A 20722-nucleotide genomic window follows, 5' to 3' on the forward strand; every position below is an offset into this window, starting at 1 on the left:
CATCTGAAGAACCTAAAACTTGGTACAGTACTGTACGTACAGGAAACTGAATGCCTTTAAGAAGTGACTGTTCGATAGTATGTGCCTTTACCCTCAGTTGAATGATTCATTGCATCAAGACAACAAAGGCATACCAAAGACACATGAGAAACCAGACATCGAATACACAGTGGAATCCACCCATGAGGAGACTAGGACAGTGAGCTTTTTGCCTCGCCTTATAATGCCGCCATCTATAACAGGTTAAACACTTTTGCTGTTAGTCGTTGGAGGACTCATTGTATGACCTAGTTTCCATGAACCCTTCATTTCCAACATGACATCAAGGACTACTGTGCGTTGGATCTGAGTCTGCCACATCAGCACACTAATTCCACATTTACCACGAGCACAGAACTCTGGAATGAGGCCAGCACAGAGGTGGGGAAGTCTGTATGGTTGTTAACCCTAGATGGGGCTCTGATGTGGCAATTTTCACATTAGGCTTTATTCAGGTGTTAGAGTTATCAACTATTAAAGACGCTTATACCCGTTTTGCAAGTTCAGCTCCCTTATTTTGACTGTGGTCTACATTTGGTCTACAGGTAAACTACTTCCCAAATTTAGCCAGCACATCAACATACCTACATACCTACTACTACCTGACAGGACAGCTACAAACAGAGCAGGGAAGGGATTTGCAGCATGCCATTCTGCTGCTCCCTGCAAACAAACAGGTCAGCCAACTGTCAATCAGTGCCTAGACAGCAGACATCAAAGCTACTTTAAGTCTTCCAAGCTTATTCATTTATTTATTTTTATGTGTTTTAGGGCATTTTTTGCCTTTAACAGAGAGCTGATAGTGGAGAAGCAGACAGGAAGTAAGGAGAGAGAGAGAGAGGGGCATTACATGCAACAAGGGTCCCAAGCCAGAGTTGAACCAGGGATGTTGTGGTTATATGGAATACAATATAACCATTCAGCTACTAGGGTGCTCCAATTAATGGAGCAATATTTTCCAAAATGACCACCAGCACATTTATTAGAGGGCCTGAAATTAGCGATTGAGACCCTAATGACTCGTTGAAAAAAAAAGATTGATTTATTATTTCTAGAGAGAAGTTGACACTTTTTGAATGGGAGTCAGTTGGAGCATCTATGCCGGTGACATTGCTTTTCAAGGGATTTCCACATTGGCTTCATCCTGAAATCATGGTAGTTGCTGCTTGGCTGCGGACCCTCACTGTCATGGGCAGATGATGAAATTTACATCATGTGGATGTAGAAAGCATGAATTGGCCTTAAGTATGAATGCCCCCCGGGCTTCATGATGAGCCCTCTATTGTACTGTTTACTCACGACTGTGTTGCAATGCACAGCTTAAAATGCCAACGGCAAATTTATAGACAACACATCCATCCTCGGCCTCACCACAGATGACATAAGTGAGCTTACAGGTAGGAGGTTGAAGTGGTGAATTCTTGTCATGACACCAATCTCTGCCTCAACATCAATAAAACTAACAAGAGAATAAGGGAGCAGAGGAGGGTCCATGAGGGCGACCATGCTGTCACACATTGACTGAAGTGACATTGAAAGGGTCAGCAGTTTCAAGGTCCTGGATGTGCACATCACTGAGGACCTCAACTGGACTGTTTACACAAACTTGGTGGTTCGAACTTCCTTCCAACTGCATTTCATTTTAGGAGACATGAAGAGTTTGGCATGGACCCGATGATCCTCACAAACGTCTGAAAAGTTGCATCACCTTCCTTATTCTTTATGGCAGACAGTAACAGGGTCCAGAGTATCAGAGCACAATCCTTAAAGACTTAAAGACCGTTTCCACCTCCAGGCCATCAGGCTTCTTAACCCCTTGAACTCATTTAGCACTAGTCTGACATTGAACACTTTTATGCTGCTCATACCTGAGCACACATTTAACAAACTCTGGCTCAGTGTGCCCATGAACATTTATGTCAGTTTGCCAGCAGTATCTTAATTCAGCACCTTTATGTTGTCATGACTTTTAGGGATAATTTAACTCTTAAAATATAAAGCAAGTCTAGCATCTTTATCTAAATGCACTAATATACGAGGTATTCAACAGAAAATGCAGATAGAAAACATCTGCAGATTGTTTTAATCCTTGAGGGTGACTTAGAGTATTATTGTTTACTGAAGCTAGCTTCTTTTTTTTGTCTCCTTGTTGCTCCAGAGAAGTGCCTGTTGATGCTGCAGTCAGTAAACAGGGCTGTAACCATCAAGCCTTCTACACACATGCCTGCACCAGTGTCTCATGTGCTTTAAAGGAGGTTACCACAACTTAGAGTGAACCACTGTTTCATACATGGCTGCAACCAAGGATTATTTTCATTACTGATGCATGTTATTACTGATTCAGCATGCTGTCTAACCTTTTTGGCACTTTGTTGATTGTTGTACGTCTTTCTTGTTGCTTATATTATTTCTCATGCACTTGTCTACTTCCTGTTGTTTCTTACTTTCTCATTGCACTCGTACCTGGTCAGCTACTTGAGAGTTTGTACCAGGGCTCTTTTGGAGTCACTGTCCTCAAACACTTGATTGTCTTGCCTCACTTCTAAGTTGCTTTTGATCAAAGCGTTTGCCAAATGACAAAATGTAAAAATGTAAATGATCAGAAAATGTCAAAAAAAGAAAAATGTCCATGGCAAGTGATGTCATTAAATTGTTTATTTGCTGCAGATATCAGAGTTGTGCTTTGTGTGACCCACGAATGTCCAAGACTTCACCTTGATTCACTTTTTTGCATCCCTTGTGTTTGATCCTGATGGAAAGCAGCTGTGAGAGGTCCAATGAAACTGACTTCTGCTGCTCAGAGTGGAAAATACTTCACTTTACACTGACAGTATTCACAGCCATTTGACATGATGCTGCCTGTCAGAGGGAACAACTCATGAGTCAGGACCTTTCTGTCTTTCAGTCAGTGAGGTGAACTTATGTGTGTCATCCTACATAAAGGCAGTTGAGCAGAGAACATGAAGCTGTGTTCAGCTGGACCTTCACAGTTTGGCTCGGTGTGTGTTTGTGTTCAGATCCTCCTCCTGTCCGGTGCTGTGGGAGCTGAGGAAGGTGTGGTCCTGATTCAAGTAGGTGGTGATGAACTCTGGGAAATCTCTCTTCAGGACCACCTCCAGGAACATGTCCGCTGCTGTGTGTAGCCTCTGTTTAGCCCTGAAGGAGACAGAGAGACGCTGCACATCTGAGCCGCAGTCCAGATACAACAGAACATTCCTTGCATGGAAAAAGCAACTATTTTCATTTGTCTTTCAGTGATGGAAACAATCATGGAAACTCATTAACAACAGGGGAAAATAGGTGAAAAGTTTAAAATGATTTTTAAAAAAGCCTTTGTAAGAAGGACATGATCAAAATGATGAGATACTAAATAAAAAATACGATTTACTGTGTCAAAAGTATGACTTATTATGAATGAAAGTAAAAATATACTTATATCCTATAATTTTGACTTAGCATGAATGTTTTCCATATGAACACCCTGGGCGGCTGATATTAACATTCTTCTTAGCTGTATTTACAATACATCAATGAGCTGCAACCATTTCAGGTGGCTCCATAGACGGTGTGTTCTCTCGTGGCAACAAAAACCATTTTCAATCAAGCTTTACAAGTTGATCACAGCAACGTCTCATCAGTGTCTCACACACTATTAAAAGTTCTGTGTATTCTGTGATCAGAGGCTTTGTGCTGTTCTGTCCTTCTATGAGTGTAGTTTTCAGTATAAATGCTTAAATTCTTTGTAGTTCATTTACTTTTTTCTGTCACAACTAGAAAGTAATGTGCTGTTTCTGATCCTGAATCATTTTCCAGAGAACTTCATATGTAGTGACCAGATGTCCATGAAATCTGTGTGATGTTCATGGTCCAGAGAGTATAAAAAGACTATTGTTCCTATTAATCCTATTCGCTGAAATTTCCACACAATGGAGGGGATACACATGTCCTGATTGCTCAGCAGGTTGTTCCGAAAGGTGTCATTATGAAGAGTCTGCTTACCTAACAGAGTGCCAGAGAGCACTGAGCTCCATCATGACCTCCTTAGTGAGGTCAGTCACCAGCTGCCTGCTCACCACCCTGCTGTCATCCTCCAACTGAGTCTGATGACGGATCCACTGCCACACCTGAGACACACATGCACACAAACTTTTTCTCTCCCTTAATATTTACATTCAATAATAATAAAAGTAGATTTTTGCATTTGACAAACATGGATTTACAACACAAGCTCCATTCATGGTAAAATACACCACAAACCAGTTCTCAAAGAGGATGAATTTTTCTATGAATACAAACAGAATTGATAATCTTCTCTCTTATGAAGGCAGAGAAAATATCACTGTTGCCTGTGATGAAAAATGAATGAGCTCACAGCTCTTTTTTACTATCACCAAAGATGTTGTCTTTCCTGTCCTGTCTGTCTCTGTTTGTCTGTCTGCTAGTTAGCAGGATGTTACCAGGTTTCAAATTACATTTGGCAGAAATGAAGGCCATGGACCAAAAAACAAGTGAAAAGATTTTAGTGTACATCGAACCACCTACTGGTCATTTTTAATCATCTCATGATCCTTAAACTGGATTCCTTGATTAAAGAACATCTATATGTTTGGGCCTTATACATTTCTGTCCAGACAGATTTATCACTGTTTTTTTGATGATATGCCATTCTTAAATTCAAATTTCTTGTAGGTGTGGCTTTGATATAAACTGCAATATCTCTTGAACACATTCTAAATTTGCAGACACATTTTGATGACATGCACATATAAACTCTGAGCAATGTATCATAACTTTTGAGCATTTAGATAGAATCCAACATGGTAAATTCAACTGGTGATACCTCAATGACATGAAATGACTGACATGTTTTCAGACAGGATTTTGTTCATCATGACTTCACTATGTGTATTTTGATATATGTCTTGATTCAGAGGCAGATTGAAACGTTTTAAACATTTTCCAGTATTAAAGTCTCCCCAAAAATGTGTTTTGGTTATTATTACTTCACTGTGATGTTGTTTTCTTCTCTGTGCAGAATGATGTATGTGCAGAGTTGGTTTTCACATTTGTCTGCTGACAGAGGAAAGTTTCTCTGTGTTCACCTTAAATCTCAGTTTAACATGTGTTCCTACAAGCATGATTTGGCACCAATCATTGTCCAGTATATGGAAACTTGAGGGACTGAGAATGGACTTTACAGTGAAGTAGGAGTGAAGTAAGTATAAATGTATAAGTTATTCCTCTGTGGTGGACACACTTGATGAGTGCTGAAGTTGGATCATTTAATCCTAAACTCACCTGTGATCTGGAAATCTCTGCAGTGGCTGAATCTTCCACCTGGCCTCTGTAGAAAAAGTGACCTTTACCTAGGAAACAGAGTGTGGTTTTAACAGTCAGTCTGCACAATAAGACTCATTGAATATATGAATTAATGTACTTACCTGATAGCCAAGCATTAATAAAGAGGACACCGACTGCAATGTTATACTTCAAACCATAAAGGGTGACTCCTCCCTAAGGAAAAAACATGAAATTATACTTTATCATTAGAGACTAATACAGCATATCCTGTACTTTTACCCAGGTCAGTATTATGTTTTCATCCCATCATGCTCTGTGATATGTATGACAATGTTGAGATGAGATCTCAACCTAACTGAACACCTTGTAGGAGATTTTGGTTTTAGACAGTGCTCTCCATCACCATCATCAAAACACCAGATGAAGACATATGTTTTGGAGGAATTAAGTTCATCCCTCCAGTAGAGTTCTACACACTTGGAGACCTGAAGCTGAGTCGGACCAACACCAAGCTAAGACACTTTGTGGTGCCTTTTCCTTTCATTTGTCAATCATTTATATCTTCTTAGTACATTTTCATTCCCTCCTAATAACATCTGCACAAAGTAAAACAGCACTATCTTCCTGTACAGTGCTATAACGCAATACAGTGTCTTTGCCTTTTGCAGTGTGGAGGCTGGAGGAGTCTGTTTGCACATGAATGAACTCACAACCAATTGCACAAATATCTCCAATTTAAATATCTAGTAAGTGCTGCAGTTTTGGTGTATTTGGTATATTCTGCAGTTCTGTTATGGGACTACTAAGTGACTGACCGCAGGCATGGACAGCAGGTCATCAGGGGTCACAGTGACATCATTTCGAAGCTGGTGGAGCTGGTTATCACCATCAGTGTGGAGCTGAAAGAGCTGCAACAGGGAAAAGATTATTATCACTAGAGAATAGATCAGAAATTCTTCTTATTATTATTATGTTATTGACCATTCTGTATTTCTAGAAAACAGTATATAGATCATGATCTGTTAGGACTTACTTTCTGCATGGGCTCAATCAAGTTCAGGTCATACACCATGAAACCATCCACACCTGCCTTGATCTCCAGCAACTTCAGTCTAAAAAGAGGAGAAACAGAGCAGCATTGTTAGGATAACATTTGTCAACTCAGCACAAAATTCAGATGTCACCAATGTAAATATAGTGTATATTAGTTAAATATTAAAAATAAATATTAAAAGACATCCCAGGGTGCTTTCACATCTAACCTGTTTGGTTTGGTTCAAAACAAACTCTGGTGTATTTTGTGTTTAGCTCAAACAATTACATTGACCACTTGAAAAACAGGTTCTCAGTCTTCCATGTGGACTTTGGTGCTGTTTATTTGTGGTGTAAAAACAAAGCAGATCAACCACAGGATTTTTGTGATAGTAGATGCAATTATATATATATATATGTTGTATATGTGTGTGTGTGTTTGTGTGTGTGTATGTGTGTGTGTGTGTGTGTGTGTGTGTGTGTGTGTGTGTGTGTGCGTGTGTGTGTGTATAAGTACCAGTCAAACGTTTGGACACCTTCCTGTTCTCTTGAAAGAGAAAAACAGCAAAACTGTCCAATGAACCATTGGACATCAGTCCATGTGACTTCATTTTTGCACTTCTTGGTTCAGTCAGAGTAAATAGGAACTGGACCAGAGCTAAAAGGCAATAATGTCCAGACCAAATGAACTACTGAACTACAGGTGTGAGAGTGGCCTCCAAAACCACTGGCCAGAGCACCGTCAAGTTCCACCAACATCCTTCTGACGCAACTGATGGTGATTTTGGTCAACTTGTTCCTTGACCAACATTGACAAAAATTCTCAAACACTAAAAACCACATTTTCATGATATTTGTTGTGAACATTCATTGTCTCCAGAGGATAAATCCTAACCATGTTAACCATGTAAAATACTGAGCACATTTATACTCCCCAGAGGATGAACCCTTTCATTTGGGATACTACAAAATAGAACCTCTAGTGCCACCCGCAGGACAAAAGATTATATTATCTAAATGGCAGACTGCCATCAAATTCACAGAGCTCATTCATGCTCCCAGAAGGACGGACTCCTTTGGTTTTAATGACCCCGTGGCTCATTCTCTAGCACCGCCCTCAGGACATTCTTTACGTTTTTTGTCACACTACCTGTAAAACTCCAGGCATCAGTAAGTTTAGATTTTGTGCCCTGCACTACTGTTGGACTCAGTGTAATGAGTAAATGCCTGAATGTGTGCCAACAGTGATGCTCTTGCCTGGTGACAGTAGCCAACACTGTCCTGTAGGGGTCACTGTTTGGGTCCTGAGGCAGCAGGAGGGCAGCCATGCCTCCTGTGGCCAGCGCTCCCCGCTGATGACATGTCTGAACCAACAGGTCCATGTAACTGCGCAGAAAACGCTTCTCCATGTTGACATATTTACTGCGGTCAGGCAGCAAGAAGGCACGTCGGTGACCTGGACCAGAAACACATGACGTCTTGTTAGGAGATTTCCCTTTTCACTATAATTGTGTAGAGTTAGCTTGTAAAAAGTTACTAACCTATATAACAATAAAAATACTCCATCATACTCATTACATGAACCCTAAATCTGATGACAGGAGCAGCTACAAACCAAGATTTTTGGCTCACCAAACTTATTGACAAAGGAGGCTGAATAATCCCAGATGCCACAGTTGAGTCCTGCTGAATGGTCTCGCAGCTCATAGAGAATCTCCTCCATCTCAAACGCTGCTAATACATTTTCAATCAGCACTGTTGCCTTGATGCTGCCCAGAGGAAGGCCCAGCTAGACACACACAGACACATTTATTAACATTGAATACATACAAAGGGCAAAAAAAAAAAATGAAATAAAATTGAAACCAAAGTCAACAATTTAGATTATTTGTAAGGCATTAATAAATTAAATGACAAATGGCTATGTTAAAAATGGACAGTGAAACTGACAAATCTGCACTGATAAACAGAACTGCTTAAAGCTGAGGTGTAAACATTGAAAACATATGGAATTAAAGCTGCAAGCAGCGTTGGACGGGCCTTCGCGCCCTTGCGCACAGCGAGCCGCGGCGCAGTCAGTTGAGCTTGTGGGAACCAAGAAAACGTTTGGAGATGATTAGTGTGAGAGTCTTTTGACACACAATACTAACCAGTGTCTCTCTGTGAGCCCACCCCTCTGTTCACAGACAATTATGAATTATGAAATCAAAATATTGTTAACCTTAATCAATAATTCAGGTACCAACTGTAGGGTCTGCGAAGAACACAGTTAATTATTTGCTATAATTATCAATTATCAATAATAATTAATTATAACAATTAACAGAATTATTAATATGAACTAACAGATACGAAGCACCACCCCGAAACCGGGACCAGTAACCGAGCAAGGTAGTCTCATAAATGGGAGTTCACCTAGAATGTTAATATCTGAGAGATAATCATTCAAGGGTGAACAAAGAAGGGTTGAATTCGAGCTCTGACTCCGTCAATCAGCCACTTTTCACAATATGTTACCAATAATGACTAAAGAACTTCTCTTTAAAGATATAACAGTGTTTATGAAACTTAGCAAAATTAACAAAGTTAACAAATGCTTCACTCAATAAATAGCTATTCTAAAATCTAATTCTACCAAACAAAACACAAACAGCTTTGCACAGAGTTGGACACTTGCAGGGGAATGCGTGTATGTATGTATGTATATATATGTGTGTGTGTGTGTGTGTTAATAACAAGAGAGAGAGGAGGGAAAGCGATCGTGAGAGAGAGAGAAGCGGTTCTTTTTCCACAGAGAGCGCACGTATGGACGGCAGTCTGTAACGCACGTTGTCTGGTTTAAGATCGACAAATCAGTTTACTTTCTCACTCACGGCAGCACAAACACAGTAGTCCCGAGCGGGACAAACACAAATTAGTCAAGCGTGGTGAACACAACTAACAGGCAGCAAACAGGCAGCAGCGGAGCGTTAACTGCAGCATGACCGAAAGAAGCACAACCAGTTAGCCTCTGCTAGCCTCTCAGCTAACCCCGGCTCTCTGTTTAGATTCAAACGGAGCACCGAGTCCCGATTTGTTATTTAAGTTAAAGCGGAGAACAGGCAGCAGCGGAGCGTTAATTGCAGCATGACCGAAATAAACACAACCAGTTAGCCTCTGCTAGCCTCTCAGCTAACCCCGGCTCTCTGTTTAGATTCAAACGGAGCACCGAGTCCCGATTTGTTATTTAGGTTAAAGCGGAGAACAGGCAGCAGCGGAGCGTTAATTGCAACATGACCGAAAGAAACACAACCAGTTAGCCTCTGCTAGCCTCTCAGCTAACCCCGGCTCTCTGTTTAGATCCAAACGGAGCACCGAGTCCCGATTTGTTATTTAGGTTAAAGCGGAGAGAATCAGCGGGTCTGTCGGCCAGCTGAGTGAAGTGAAACCTGCGGAAAAAACACCGTGACCATCAAGGTAAATCAGGTCGGCGAAAACACGGCAGCTGGCTCTGAGTGGAGTGGCGGTGAGAACAGCAGAGACGACTCGGCGAAGACGCGCAGGGCAGAGCCGGTCCACGTTATCCCGAAGTAACTTCATTACCTCTTTCTCGGGGGAATTTGAGGACGCTGGTTGCAGCAGCGGTCTCTCTCGGATCCAGGAATGTGTTCGGGTGAACACGGGCAAAGTCTCGTCTCGTCCGACGAGGGGAGTCTTCGATGAGGGGAAAACATGTTCGTGGGGTAGTCAAGCTAACTCACAGGGGATCAGGAGTTAACCCTAGCTCAGTGACATGGGAAAGACGTGTAGTTTGGGCGTGCTCGCTTATAAAGCGGTGGTGATGTCATGGCTGCGTCCTCAGGACGCTCCGCTGTGCAGGAGCGTCTCCGCCAATGAGGGACCGATGTTGACTGCTCCCTGCTGAAGTGTGAAAATCGAAAAGCATCCTTGGAAATGGAGTTTGCTCCACCCTCATGGCAGGTCCATTACAGTTTTAATACGGAGCTCCGGAACTCCAGCCTTCCTGAGTTTTTCCCTCATATAGGCTATAGTTTTTCTTAATCATTACTACAATATATGATTACATATGTAATAGTCTCCTCAGCCAAGTTAGAAAAAATATGTGCATGTATGAACAACAGCAATTGGAGAAGATGACAGTCAAAAAGTAATCATGTTAAATAATCATGATCTCAATATTGAACAAAAATGATTGTGATTATAATTTTTGCCATAATCAAGCACCCCTAAAAACAGCAAATTGTGATTTACATACACACACACACACACACACACACAGTTTAAATATGTATGTGATAAATTGTAAATATGTATGTAATGAATTGTTTTCTTTAAGAAACTCTTACTTGAACATTTTTCAGTGTGCTCCTAAAGTTATATGTATGCTCCTAATTTCTGTCATTTAGGAGCACATGTACTCCTTGAAAACAAGTAAGGATTAAACACTGCTGTCACTGCTGCAGTCCAAGGGCTTCTGTCACAGGCAGTAGATGTTTACTTTACCCATCCCCCCTCCCATTCTCTCTCTCTCCCTCACAGCTGCAGAGAAGGATATTAGTGAACTCTACTTGTTAAATATGCTCATAAATCCCATAACTTTGGCCAAATCCTACATAAAAATATCATTTTTTTGTAGGAATTTTCGTCGCGAATCCATTGATACAGGTTTGAAAGTGGTGGGACTTATAGTTTAGACGCCAGATGCCCCAGTTTGGCACAAAGTCCATGCCCAGAATTTGCCTCCCCATTGATTTGCATTGTAAGGTGTAATGTCGCACTCCAACTTTCAGGGCTTACTAAATCTAAACCGTTCGAGTTATTACAAAGTTTTTAATAACTTTTGCTCAACACAGTGTGATAAGTCATGTATTAAAGTTTGAAGCCGATACCATTAACGCCCTAGGAGGAGATAGCGTTTATTCAAGGTCCAAAATTGGCAAAAAATCGTACTTTGAAATGGACATTGCGGATTTCCTGTTGGATTTAGGTCAGGGGTGTCAGCGTATGATTTGTAGGTCTTGATGAGACGAATAATTGGGTTTTGGTTCGATCTCTCTACGACATTCCTACGGGCCGTGGCGGCCGTTTTAGATACATAGGTGGCGCTCTCGAGCACATTTTGGCACTTTGGGGTTTAATTTTTACATTTTATCAAATTTTTCACCATTCCTGATGTGCGTGCCAAATTTGGTGAGTTTTTGAGCATGTTTAGGGGGTCAAATTTAGAGTTAAAGTGGCGTAACAAGAAAGAAAGAAACAAACACACGAAAAACAATAGGGTCTTCGCCCTTTGGGCTCAGGCCCTAATAAAACAGGAAGAACATCTGACTTTCTCTGCTGCATGTAATGCAGAGGTGTGGATACAGATGTGTTAGATGGGTCTGCGGTTCACCTGATGAGCACCAGGGGGAGTTTGTGTGCTAAACGTATGCTGTGAATAATATCAGCTACAGCAGGAGTGTTTCCAAATGATCAGCACCGTGTCCGTATGTTAATGGTAAATCCCACAATAGCTGCGTTACTGAAAGGCATGGAAGACGGTTTCACATATCCGACTTTTTAGATTTTTCTCTCAGTTTCTCTCTTCACTTTCTGTTCATATTTAGCATAATTTGAACTGTCCTCACCACTAGAAGGACCCTGTTTGCTGCAGTGATGTAACAAAACTGTAGCTGTAATGTATAATTTTGAGGCATTAGTACTTCTACTCTAAATTTTAGAGGGAAATATCTTTATTTTACAGTCTACAATTTTTTATCTGAGCTGCTGCAGTAACTAGTTACTGTGTTTTGCAGATTAGGATTTTAAAACATGATCATCTCATAAAATATGATACATTTTTACAGATTAAACTGCACAAAGAGGGAAGGAAAGGACCTTTACATCCCATTTACACCAACACATGTTAATACAGGTGTAAATGCACTGAAAGCGCATTGTGATATGAATACAGTCAGATCAGCCAGACCGCATTTAGAGGTGGTAAATCAAAAAGTCACTGATTCCCCTGACCTTGGACATGCCATGTCTATTGATATAATATTGAGATCTGATCACATTTTAATACCAGGTGTAAATGCAAAGACCCATAGATCGTATTATCATTATCCAGATAATGTCTCCAGGTACAGATCACATGTTAATACCAAGTGTAAATGAGATTTATATGTGTAGGAACACATGTGCAGACCTTCTGTTGTGTCCAGACAAATATGTTGTTCCATAATCTGGCCTCCATAAAGCTCTCCACCTGGAAAACAGGGAGAAAAAGTAGAGCTTCATGCTGTCCATATTCATGTAACACAAATTGTGTGTGTGTGTGTGTATGTGTGTGTGTGTGTGTGTGTGTGTGTGTGCGTGTGTGTGTTACTTTTGACAGGTAGAAAAAGGGTCCACTCTTGTTTTCAAACAGTGTCTTTCCACAGTGAAACATGAGGAGTCCAAAGTCAAACAGAGGACCAGGAGCCTCCTTCCCCTCCACCTGACAAACAGCCACAGAAAAACAGAGAATGTGTATTTTTTATGCATGATTTTTTTTGTTATTCATATACAAATGTAGCCTATAACATGTTATAAATAATGACAAACAATGACCACTACAAGGTTCCAGAGCAGAAATTGATATATGAAAACTGATTATTTTGTCTGACCAACAGAAAAAATGCAAATGAGCAAAGTAGCAAATTTTCCGATGTGAGCAGCTGGAACTGGTAATTCTCTGTTCACCATGTGACTAATGTAAACAGTCCCCTCAAATGATGTAAGGATTTATCAGGCCAGTCAACAAGGGATGGATCTGGCCCGGCGCCATGAGGAGTCTTAAGGGGGCTTAGACCCTTCAGTTGTATTTTTTGCTCCCTCTGTTTAAGTGTTGTGTGTTTCTTCCAACCACTCAAAGCACTTTTTACACTACAAATCACTAGTGGACGACCCGCTCTACCTCCTGAGCCACAGCCACCCAGACACCCAGATACATGTAACTATTGCTTAACCGTTGTTTCAAAACCATGGACAGTGATGTTTGTTGTGTTTAGGGGGTGTGTGTGCCGCACGCGACATGATAAAAAAATAAAAATTGCCCCCTTGCAATTTTTAACAGCCAGGACTGTCAGTCCTGGATGGATCTTCTCTCTAAATTTCAAATTTTCAACCCCTTCCATCCTCAAAAAACATTTTGAAACCCAAAACAGGGTTTCCAATCAAAACTTGATTTTGTTATTTATGTTAGTTTGAATGCTGTTTCAAAGCTTTCTCCACACTGGCAAGAATAAAATTCTGGGGGTGTAATGTTGAAGCCTTCATTAATTTATAATTTTGTTGGCCTAAAATTTGCAAAATTCAAATATATTTTGTATGAGAACACTAGAATCACCAAATAAAATAAGATGGGTAGTGACACTATGAGGTGCTAAAGTCAAATTTTTAAATCGTACATGTAAGGCTTTAAATCCCAGAACACATAAATAAAATAATCATTAGATTCAAAGCAGGCCAGTGATGCAGGATATCTTCTGAGACATGTTAGGCTCCATTCAACCACTTCAGTAGACAGATCTGGATCCAAACCTGCTCTTAATAAATAAATTCAACTGAGTGAGGTAGAGAAAACGCTATCCTACCATCATGTTGTGCTCCACCATGTTCCAGGCACGGGGACGAAGCATCAGCACTGGAGCCTGAGATATGTGTGGAACATCTGTTAATACATGAACAGAGGTGGGTGAATGATCGAGGTGCGTTTGCAAGTCTGGAATATTCACACATGTGCGTCCACACAAACGTTGCTGTCCATGTAACAGCATGAGCATCAATGTAAAGCAAACCACTTACTGGGGAACTGGTTGTACACTGCCTTAAAAACATTATGAATGCCTTTGATCTGGTTGTAGTATGTAGGACAGTTCCCATCATCGAAGTCAACCTGCAAAAAAACAAAAAGCAAAAAAACCTTTACAACTGAGTCTACAGAGGCATGGTAGAAAACTCAAGACAGTAGTATGATTTTATGTTTGAGAGAGTGTAGTGTTCTGATTGGTATGTTTTCCTTTTGATATTGTTGTTTGGCTCCTTAAACATTAAAAAAAATAATGAATGCATTTTAAAATATTTTCAACATCTTAAAGCTGTGATCACATAGGACACAAGTTTGTCCTGCTCCAACATGGGGTTTTAGCATCACTGCTAACAGTGATAGCTCATGTACTATTGGTACTGTATGTACCAGTGATGGAAAACTGGAGCTATTTTTCACAATTAGATTTTTATACTTAAATCCCCCCTCTGATCAAAAATGTTTTGCTTCTTGTTCCTTCAGTTGGATGTTTGAGTTTCACTGTGCAGAATCATGTATGTGCAGAGTTTGACTAGACGGCTGTTTACACATTCATCTGCTCCAAGTGGTAACTAAGTACTCACCGTGTACTGACGAGCCTGATTTATGACATCACAACTAGTTTTGAGCCAATCGTGGTCCAGTGCAGATAGGTCAGTGCACATACAGTACCAGTCAAAAGTTTGGACACACCTTCTTTATTTTTACTATTTTCTACATTGTAGAACAATACTGGAGACATCAAAACTACGAAATAACACATATGGAATTATGTAGTAAACAAAAAAGTGTTGAACAAAAGAAAATATGTTTCATATTTTAGATTCCTCAAAGTAGCCACTGTTTGCTTTGATGACAGATTTGCAGACTATTTGCAACATCTCAACCAGCTTCATGAGATCATCACCTGGATGCTTTTCAATGAACAGCTGTGCCTTGTCAAGAGTTAATTGTACTTAATTGGTGGAATTTCTTGCCTTCTTAATGTGGTAGAGATGATCAGTTGTGTTGTGCTGAGGTAGTGTTGGTATTCAGCAAATAGCTCTATACCACTACTGTAGTAATCCATATTATAGCAAGAACCGCTCAGCTAAGTAAAGAGAAACGACAGTCCATCATTACTTTAAGACGTGAAGGTCAGTCAATCCAGAAAAGTTCAAGAACTTTGAAAGTTACTATAAGTGCAGCAACAAAAACCATCAAACGCTATGATGAGACTGTTTGTCATGAGGACTGCCCCAGGAAAGGAAGACCAAGAGTTCCCTCTGCTGCATAGGAGAAGTTCATTAGTTACCAGCCTCAGATATCACCAATTAACGGCACCTTGGATTAGAGCCCTAATCAGTGCTTCCCAGAGTTCAAATACCAGACACATCTCAACATCAGCTGTTTGGAGGAGACTGTATGAATCAGGCCTTGGTGGTCGAATTGCTACAAAGACACCACTACTGAGGGAGAGAGGAGGACAGTGATGGAGTGCTGCACTTTGCACACTATTGCCCATAGTGTGCAAAGCTGTCATCAAGGCAAACAGTGCTTCCTTTGAGGAATCTAAAATATGAAACATATTTTCGTTTGTTTAACACATTTTTGTTTTCTACATCATTCCATATGTGTTATTTCATAGTTTTGTTGTCTTCAGTGTAGAAAATAATAAAAATAAAGAAAAACCCTTGAATAAGTAGGAGTGTCTTTTGACTGGTACTGTGCACTGAGAAATGACTTCACAGTTAACTAGGAGATGTCTTGTATCCAGCAGTTTAACTTTTGAAATGAAAAATATTCAAATTGTCATAGATTCTGGATGTTTAACGAGGGAGCGGGAGGAGATCTAATTTTAAGGATTTTAATGAGATAATAGAACTTTTTTGTGAAAAAACCATGCCAGACACAAATTATTATTCCAATCAGAGGATTTTTATAGATCTTAAAACATTTCTTGATGGGATCTTTATGAAAAAAAGAAAGAAAGAAAAAAAATGGCTCAGTACTTTCCCACTTGTCATTGTTATTGTATTTCTCAGCAAGTGTCTCTGGTTGCAGGACAGTTTATAGGGGAGTGAATTATTATTATCTTGTGGTATCATTATGTTATCCCTAACCCTAACCCTACATTATGTAGTGTTTTGTGTGAGCAGTTAACCTTAAAATGACCTTAATTGAAGTGTGGTCAGGTAACTTACTGCATGCAAGTGTAAATGATTCCTCCATTAGCTTTTATATTAAGGCATTTCAGAACCAAATAGTGCAGCATGTTATATACAGATCTTGTTGGTCTTGCATGGTCACTGGTAAATGATATAAGTGGTACCTGTATGCCTTGTGCTGGTGACTGGAGAGCTTTAATGAAGCGCTGTGTATCACAGGGAGCCAGATCCCCAATATCCACATGTCTCCTCTGGAGCTTTGGGGGGACGGGGAGCACCCTCCAGGTTGGATCTCTCCGGATATGGGTGGTGTTTTCCTGGAAGCTTGGCAGGTCACCTGAAAGGTCCAAGTGAGCCTTTCTGGACACTCGCAACCGCAGGACCTGAGGAGAAAAGAGTAGGTCAGATTCCGAAACCTGAATTCATCAAACAAAAAGAACTTTTTCAGCTGTCCTACCTGATCCACCTCCTCATCAAATGTGGAGATCAGCTCATGGAGGAAGAGGAGGGAGTCAGTGGTGAAAAGTGTCTCATACTCTGCTTCCAGGCCTGAGGGAGGGGGGGACAACTCCATGCTGACTGGACCCTGAGGGCAAAAGTTTGTATCACCATATTAGAGTCTGAATAATAATAAAGTAAGTTTTACAAGATCTATCTTCACAATCACAAAAAGGTACTAATTCTAGGGGGCCCATAGATGGCGATATCAAAAATTCCAAAGGAATCATTTTATCACCTCTGTTCATACATACAGACTCACTGTGAACTTCAACATACTAGTGCTGGATGCTAAGACTCAAAAACTCAGCAGTCCAACTGAAAGATGCCAACTTTCAAAAGTTGCAGATCCTTTGATTTCTATCCAGCCCTTTATATCTTCCAGTGACCTCGGGAATTCCCATGTTGTTCACCCTAAAGTTACAAATAGTCTGTACTGTAACAGATACTTTTCCAATTAAAGCTCTTGTTTAAATTCTACATAAAGATCACACACTGTCATACTATAGGAAAATGTTGTCCTGCTCAAACACAAGGGAAAGATGTTAGCATCACTGCTAACAGTGACAGCGTTTATGTACCTGTGTCTTCTGCAGCATGGATGTGATAACCATTAGCACTCATTTTTGATTCCCCCGGAAAAAAAGTACATGGTTGTTTTTGGCCACTTATGCAACAGAACAAACTCTAAGCACATAACTGACATACTGTGTATATCACCTTATGAAGAGATAAGGGGAACTGCAGAGTTAGGTCGTCACAAGTAACCCCTTTAATATTACATTTAGTCACTGAATCCATTGTTAATGTAACTGTTGATTAGTGCAGCTTTAAATAAAATGGGGGAAAAACTTTCCTTTTTTTGCTCCCAGGAGTTGAATAAGAAAAACAATGCATGTGAACAGATAGCTTAGGAAAGGGAGATGGGGTGTGGGGTTACTAATACCACTACTAATACCATGCCACTATTGTTGTTCTTTGATCAAAGCAGCTGAAGATTTACCCTTGATCAACAATTTACTTTGACCACTTTCACAGGAAATTCCCAAGTCTCAAAGCAACGTAGCTTATGAAAAAACAATTCAATGAAACGAATGAAACTAAAGTTCAAAGTCCATCATGCAACACAGTGTTACGCCTCCTCACATTGCACATGTTTCTTCATATCAGCCGTAATGCTGTATTTTCTACAGTTCATAATGTCTATTTAGCTGCAAAATAAAGTAATACAAGGATACTCACAGACATGCTGATAGCAGGTCCCTGTTCACCCAACAGATGTGGACTTTGGTTATGAATTTACTTTAGTCACTGTTTGAACAGGAAGATGTTTGTTTGTATGTAGGGTTTAAAGTCCTACATGTGATTCTGTACATTGCCGTTTGATGCTACTTAAACACTGTATGCCCCACATCAGGAATTTGATAAAATTGCTAGTGATTTGAGAAATATTTGTGATTTTATTCTATTGGAAATTACTACATATAGTTGGAAATGATCTGAAAATGTCAAACTTGGATACACCAGTCCTAAGAATGCTTTTTCCATTCGGACTCTTGTTATCTGACTTGATCTTAATTCCTGCCAGATCTTTTTTTTGCGTTGTCCCCAGTTACGAATTGATGTCTGTTGATATCTAAATTACAATGTCCAAAGTTGCTTTTGTTTTTTGCTGTTTGGCAGTTCCGTAGGTTGAAGACATGGGAGTATCCCACAAAGAAAATAGCAAAAAGTAAGAAAAAAATAATATTGTAACAGATTTTGTTCTGAGATCTTAAGCTGGGTTTTCGCCCCAAATTTGGGAACACTTTGAGTGTTTCAACAAAAAGTTGACTACTACCAAGGGAAACTCTCATTTCAGATTTTGACGGCATAATGTCTTGCTTGAGTTTGATTTCAATCTCCAATAGTGATCATCAGAGCTGTAGAGTTGAGACTTCACTTGTACTTGGTCCAAAAGACACAAGTACAAGTGAAGTCACAAGTGAAAAAACAAATAATTAGTAGGCTATTCTTGAGTTGTTTTTTATCAGCTTGAATTTTGACAATGACAATAAATGTTTAGTTAGACACACTGTGTACACATCAAAGACACTTGTAAATAAATGTGTGTCTTTGCCTTCATCTTTATCTCCTACACTTCCTTCCTTTATCTTTATTCTAACCACCTAGAGACAGCATGACCTACACCAGATTGCCATTTGTGTTTTGTGACGCTTTCCATATTTACATTAGCATTCATTTGAAGTTGTATTTTTGAGGATGTATGTTAGCTCCTTTTATATCTGTTTTGGTCTCCACCAACTTCTGAGAAAAATATCTGTCTCCTTAGCTGCTCAATTCTTTACAATTTTCACCAGCTAGCTGCTGACTGTGTCTGTCTGCTGTTTGATGCTGAGTGGTAGTGTACAGTGGGTTTATCGGAGCTTTTTAGCTTAAAACGAATAAACACTAACGAGAATGTTGAGACTGAACCTAAACAGTGCTCTTTCAGTTGTTCCTCTTGTTAATACTGGCCCTGCAGAGGACCTTCCTAATGCAATCCTAATGTAAGAAATGGAGGACAAAATCCTCCTTTCCAGTTAAGTTAAGCCCGGTGCATGTTTTTTTTTTTTTTTTTTTTTGCGCCAGGCGCCACAAACACATGCACATCTGCAAAACTGCAGCCAGCACACAGATCTAGCATCTGCCTCTCAAAATTGATGCAGCTTGTGGCTACGCTGACTGCGTGTGGTTCTTTGTTAGAGATTGGCTTGTTGGTATGTAGTACCAACATATATATGTAAAGATGACAAGAGGAGGAAAATACAGAATACCACACATGCAGTAGGATTGGTATTGGGGCTGAATAATGTTTTAAACAACTCCCCCGGGCTAGCCAAACTAATTTGGAAGAGAAAATAAGTCTAAAGTTGTTGCCCAAACATTCATCACAGTTTACCGAAGGTTTATTAAGACAACTTTATACTGTGTTCCAGGTTGGCACCCCGTCATTTCCAATAAGGATTGCCAATTAGGTGCATATTTGCCAAAAAGGTTTTTCAGACTTCCTTGAGCTTCCATATGATTGTGCCCATAAATCATGTGCACTTAAGTCCAGATTGCTTCCTGTTGGCTCCCTACACACATAATAGCATGGAAATAATTAACTAACTAGGCTCAAATTCTCATAATAAAATGTAATTTCAGGTGTATATGGTTTTAAACTCAAAGTACAGGGAAATTTAATTGAAGATCTTACTGTTGCTTCTTTCTTTAATATTTTTTTCTACAGTCTGTATATGAGTTAGGAAAAAAAATTACGAAAAGGAAACTGGATATCGGTCCTATAGATGCTACAGATCAGGTTTTCAAGCTGGTAGAGACTAATGAGTTACAAGTAAACAAAATCATCAGCTCCTTACAAAGCTCCGGCAGTAGAGATGCTCTCCAATTTGACACCATGTTTATCAAATCACACAAAGATATTTTAACTCCCCCTATTGCTCATTTGATTAACTTGTCTTGTAAACACAGCTCCTTTCCTGATGACTGGAAATGTGCAATTGTCACGCCTATTTTTAAATCTGCAATTACAGTTAAACTCACAGCAAAGGGGAACCATTGAATCCTTATCCATCTCTCCCTGCTTTGCCAAGTGTTGGAGTGAGCGTATCCTGCAGACATGCAGTGTCCCACTTTGAGACAGTGATGACAATCTTGGGAGCTGGGCTGACACCAGTGGTTATCAGGTTTCCTGCTGCCTGGCACAAAATTTCTGTGTGCAACAAAGGATTGTTACCAGCATTTCAGGTGCACTCACTTTGGGTTTTGGGGGTTTTGGGTTTGTGTGTGGTTCTTTGTTAGTGATTGGCTTGTTGGTATGTAGAACCAA

At 40.0% G+C, this 20722-nt stretch overlaps 1 protein-coding gene across 1 annotated transcript; it reads right to left on the reverse strand.

Annotated features, from left to right (window-relative positions):
* Window positions 1-2679: 2679 nt before the first annotated feature.
* mlsl (malate synthase-like) lies at window positions 2680-19159 on the reverse strand. The gene is made up of 15 exons (XM_044364653.1): window positions 18091-19159; window positions 16808-16936; window positions 16515-16733; window positions 14203-14293; window positions 13992-14068; window positions 12743-12853; window positions 12563-12622; window positions 8005-8161; window positions 7630-7828; window positions 6374-6452; window positions 6156-6248; window positions 5481-5553; window positions 5338-5405; window positions 4039-4163; window positions 2680-3195 (listed from the first exon to the last, which is right to left on the reverse strand). Exons 1-15 carry the CDS (start codon window positions 18094-18096, stop codon window positions 3024-3026), a joined length of 1659 nt encoding a protein of 552 aa, XP_044220588.1. The 5' UTR covers window positions 18097-19159; the 3' UTR covers window positions 2680-3023.
* Window positions 19160-20722: the final 1563 nt, after the last annotated feature.

The sequence above is a fragment of the Thunnus albacares genome, chromosome 10 (genome assembly GCF_914725855.1).
Source record: "Thunnus albacares chromosome 10, fThuAlb1.1, whole genome shotgun sequence".
Lineage (NCBI taxonomy): Eukaryota > Metazoa > Chordata > Actinopteri > Scombriformes > Scombridae > Thunnus > Thunnus albacares.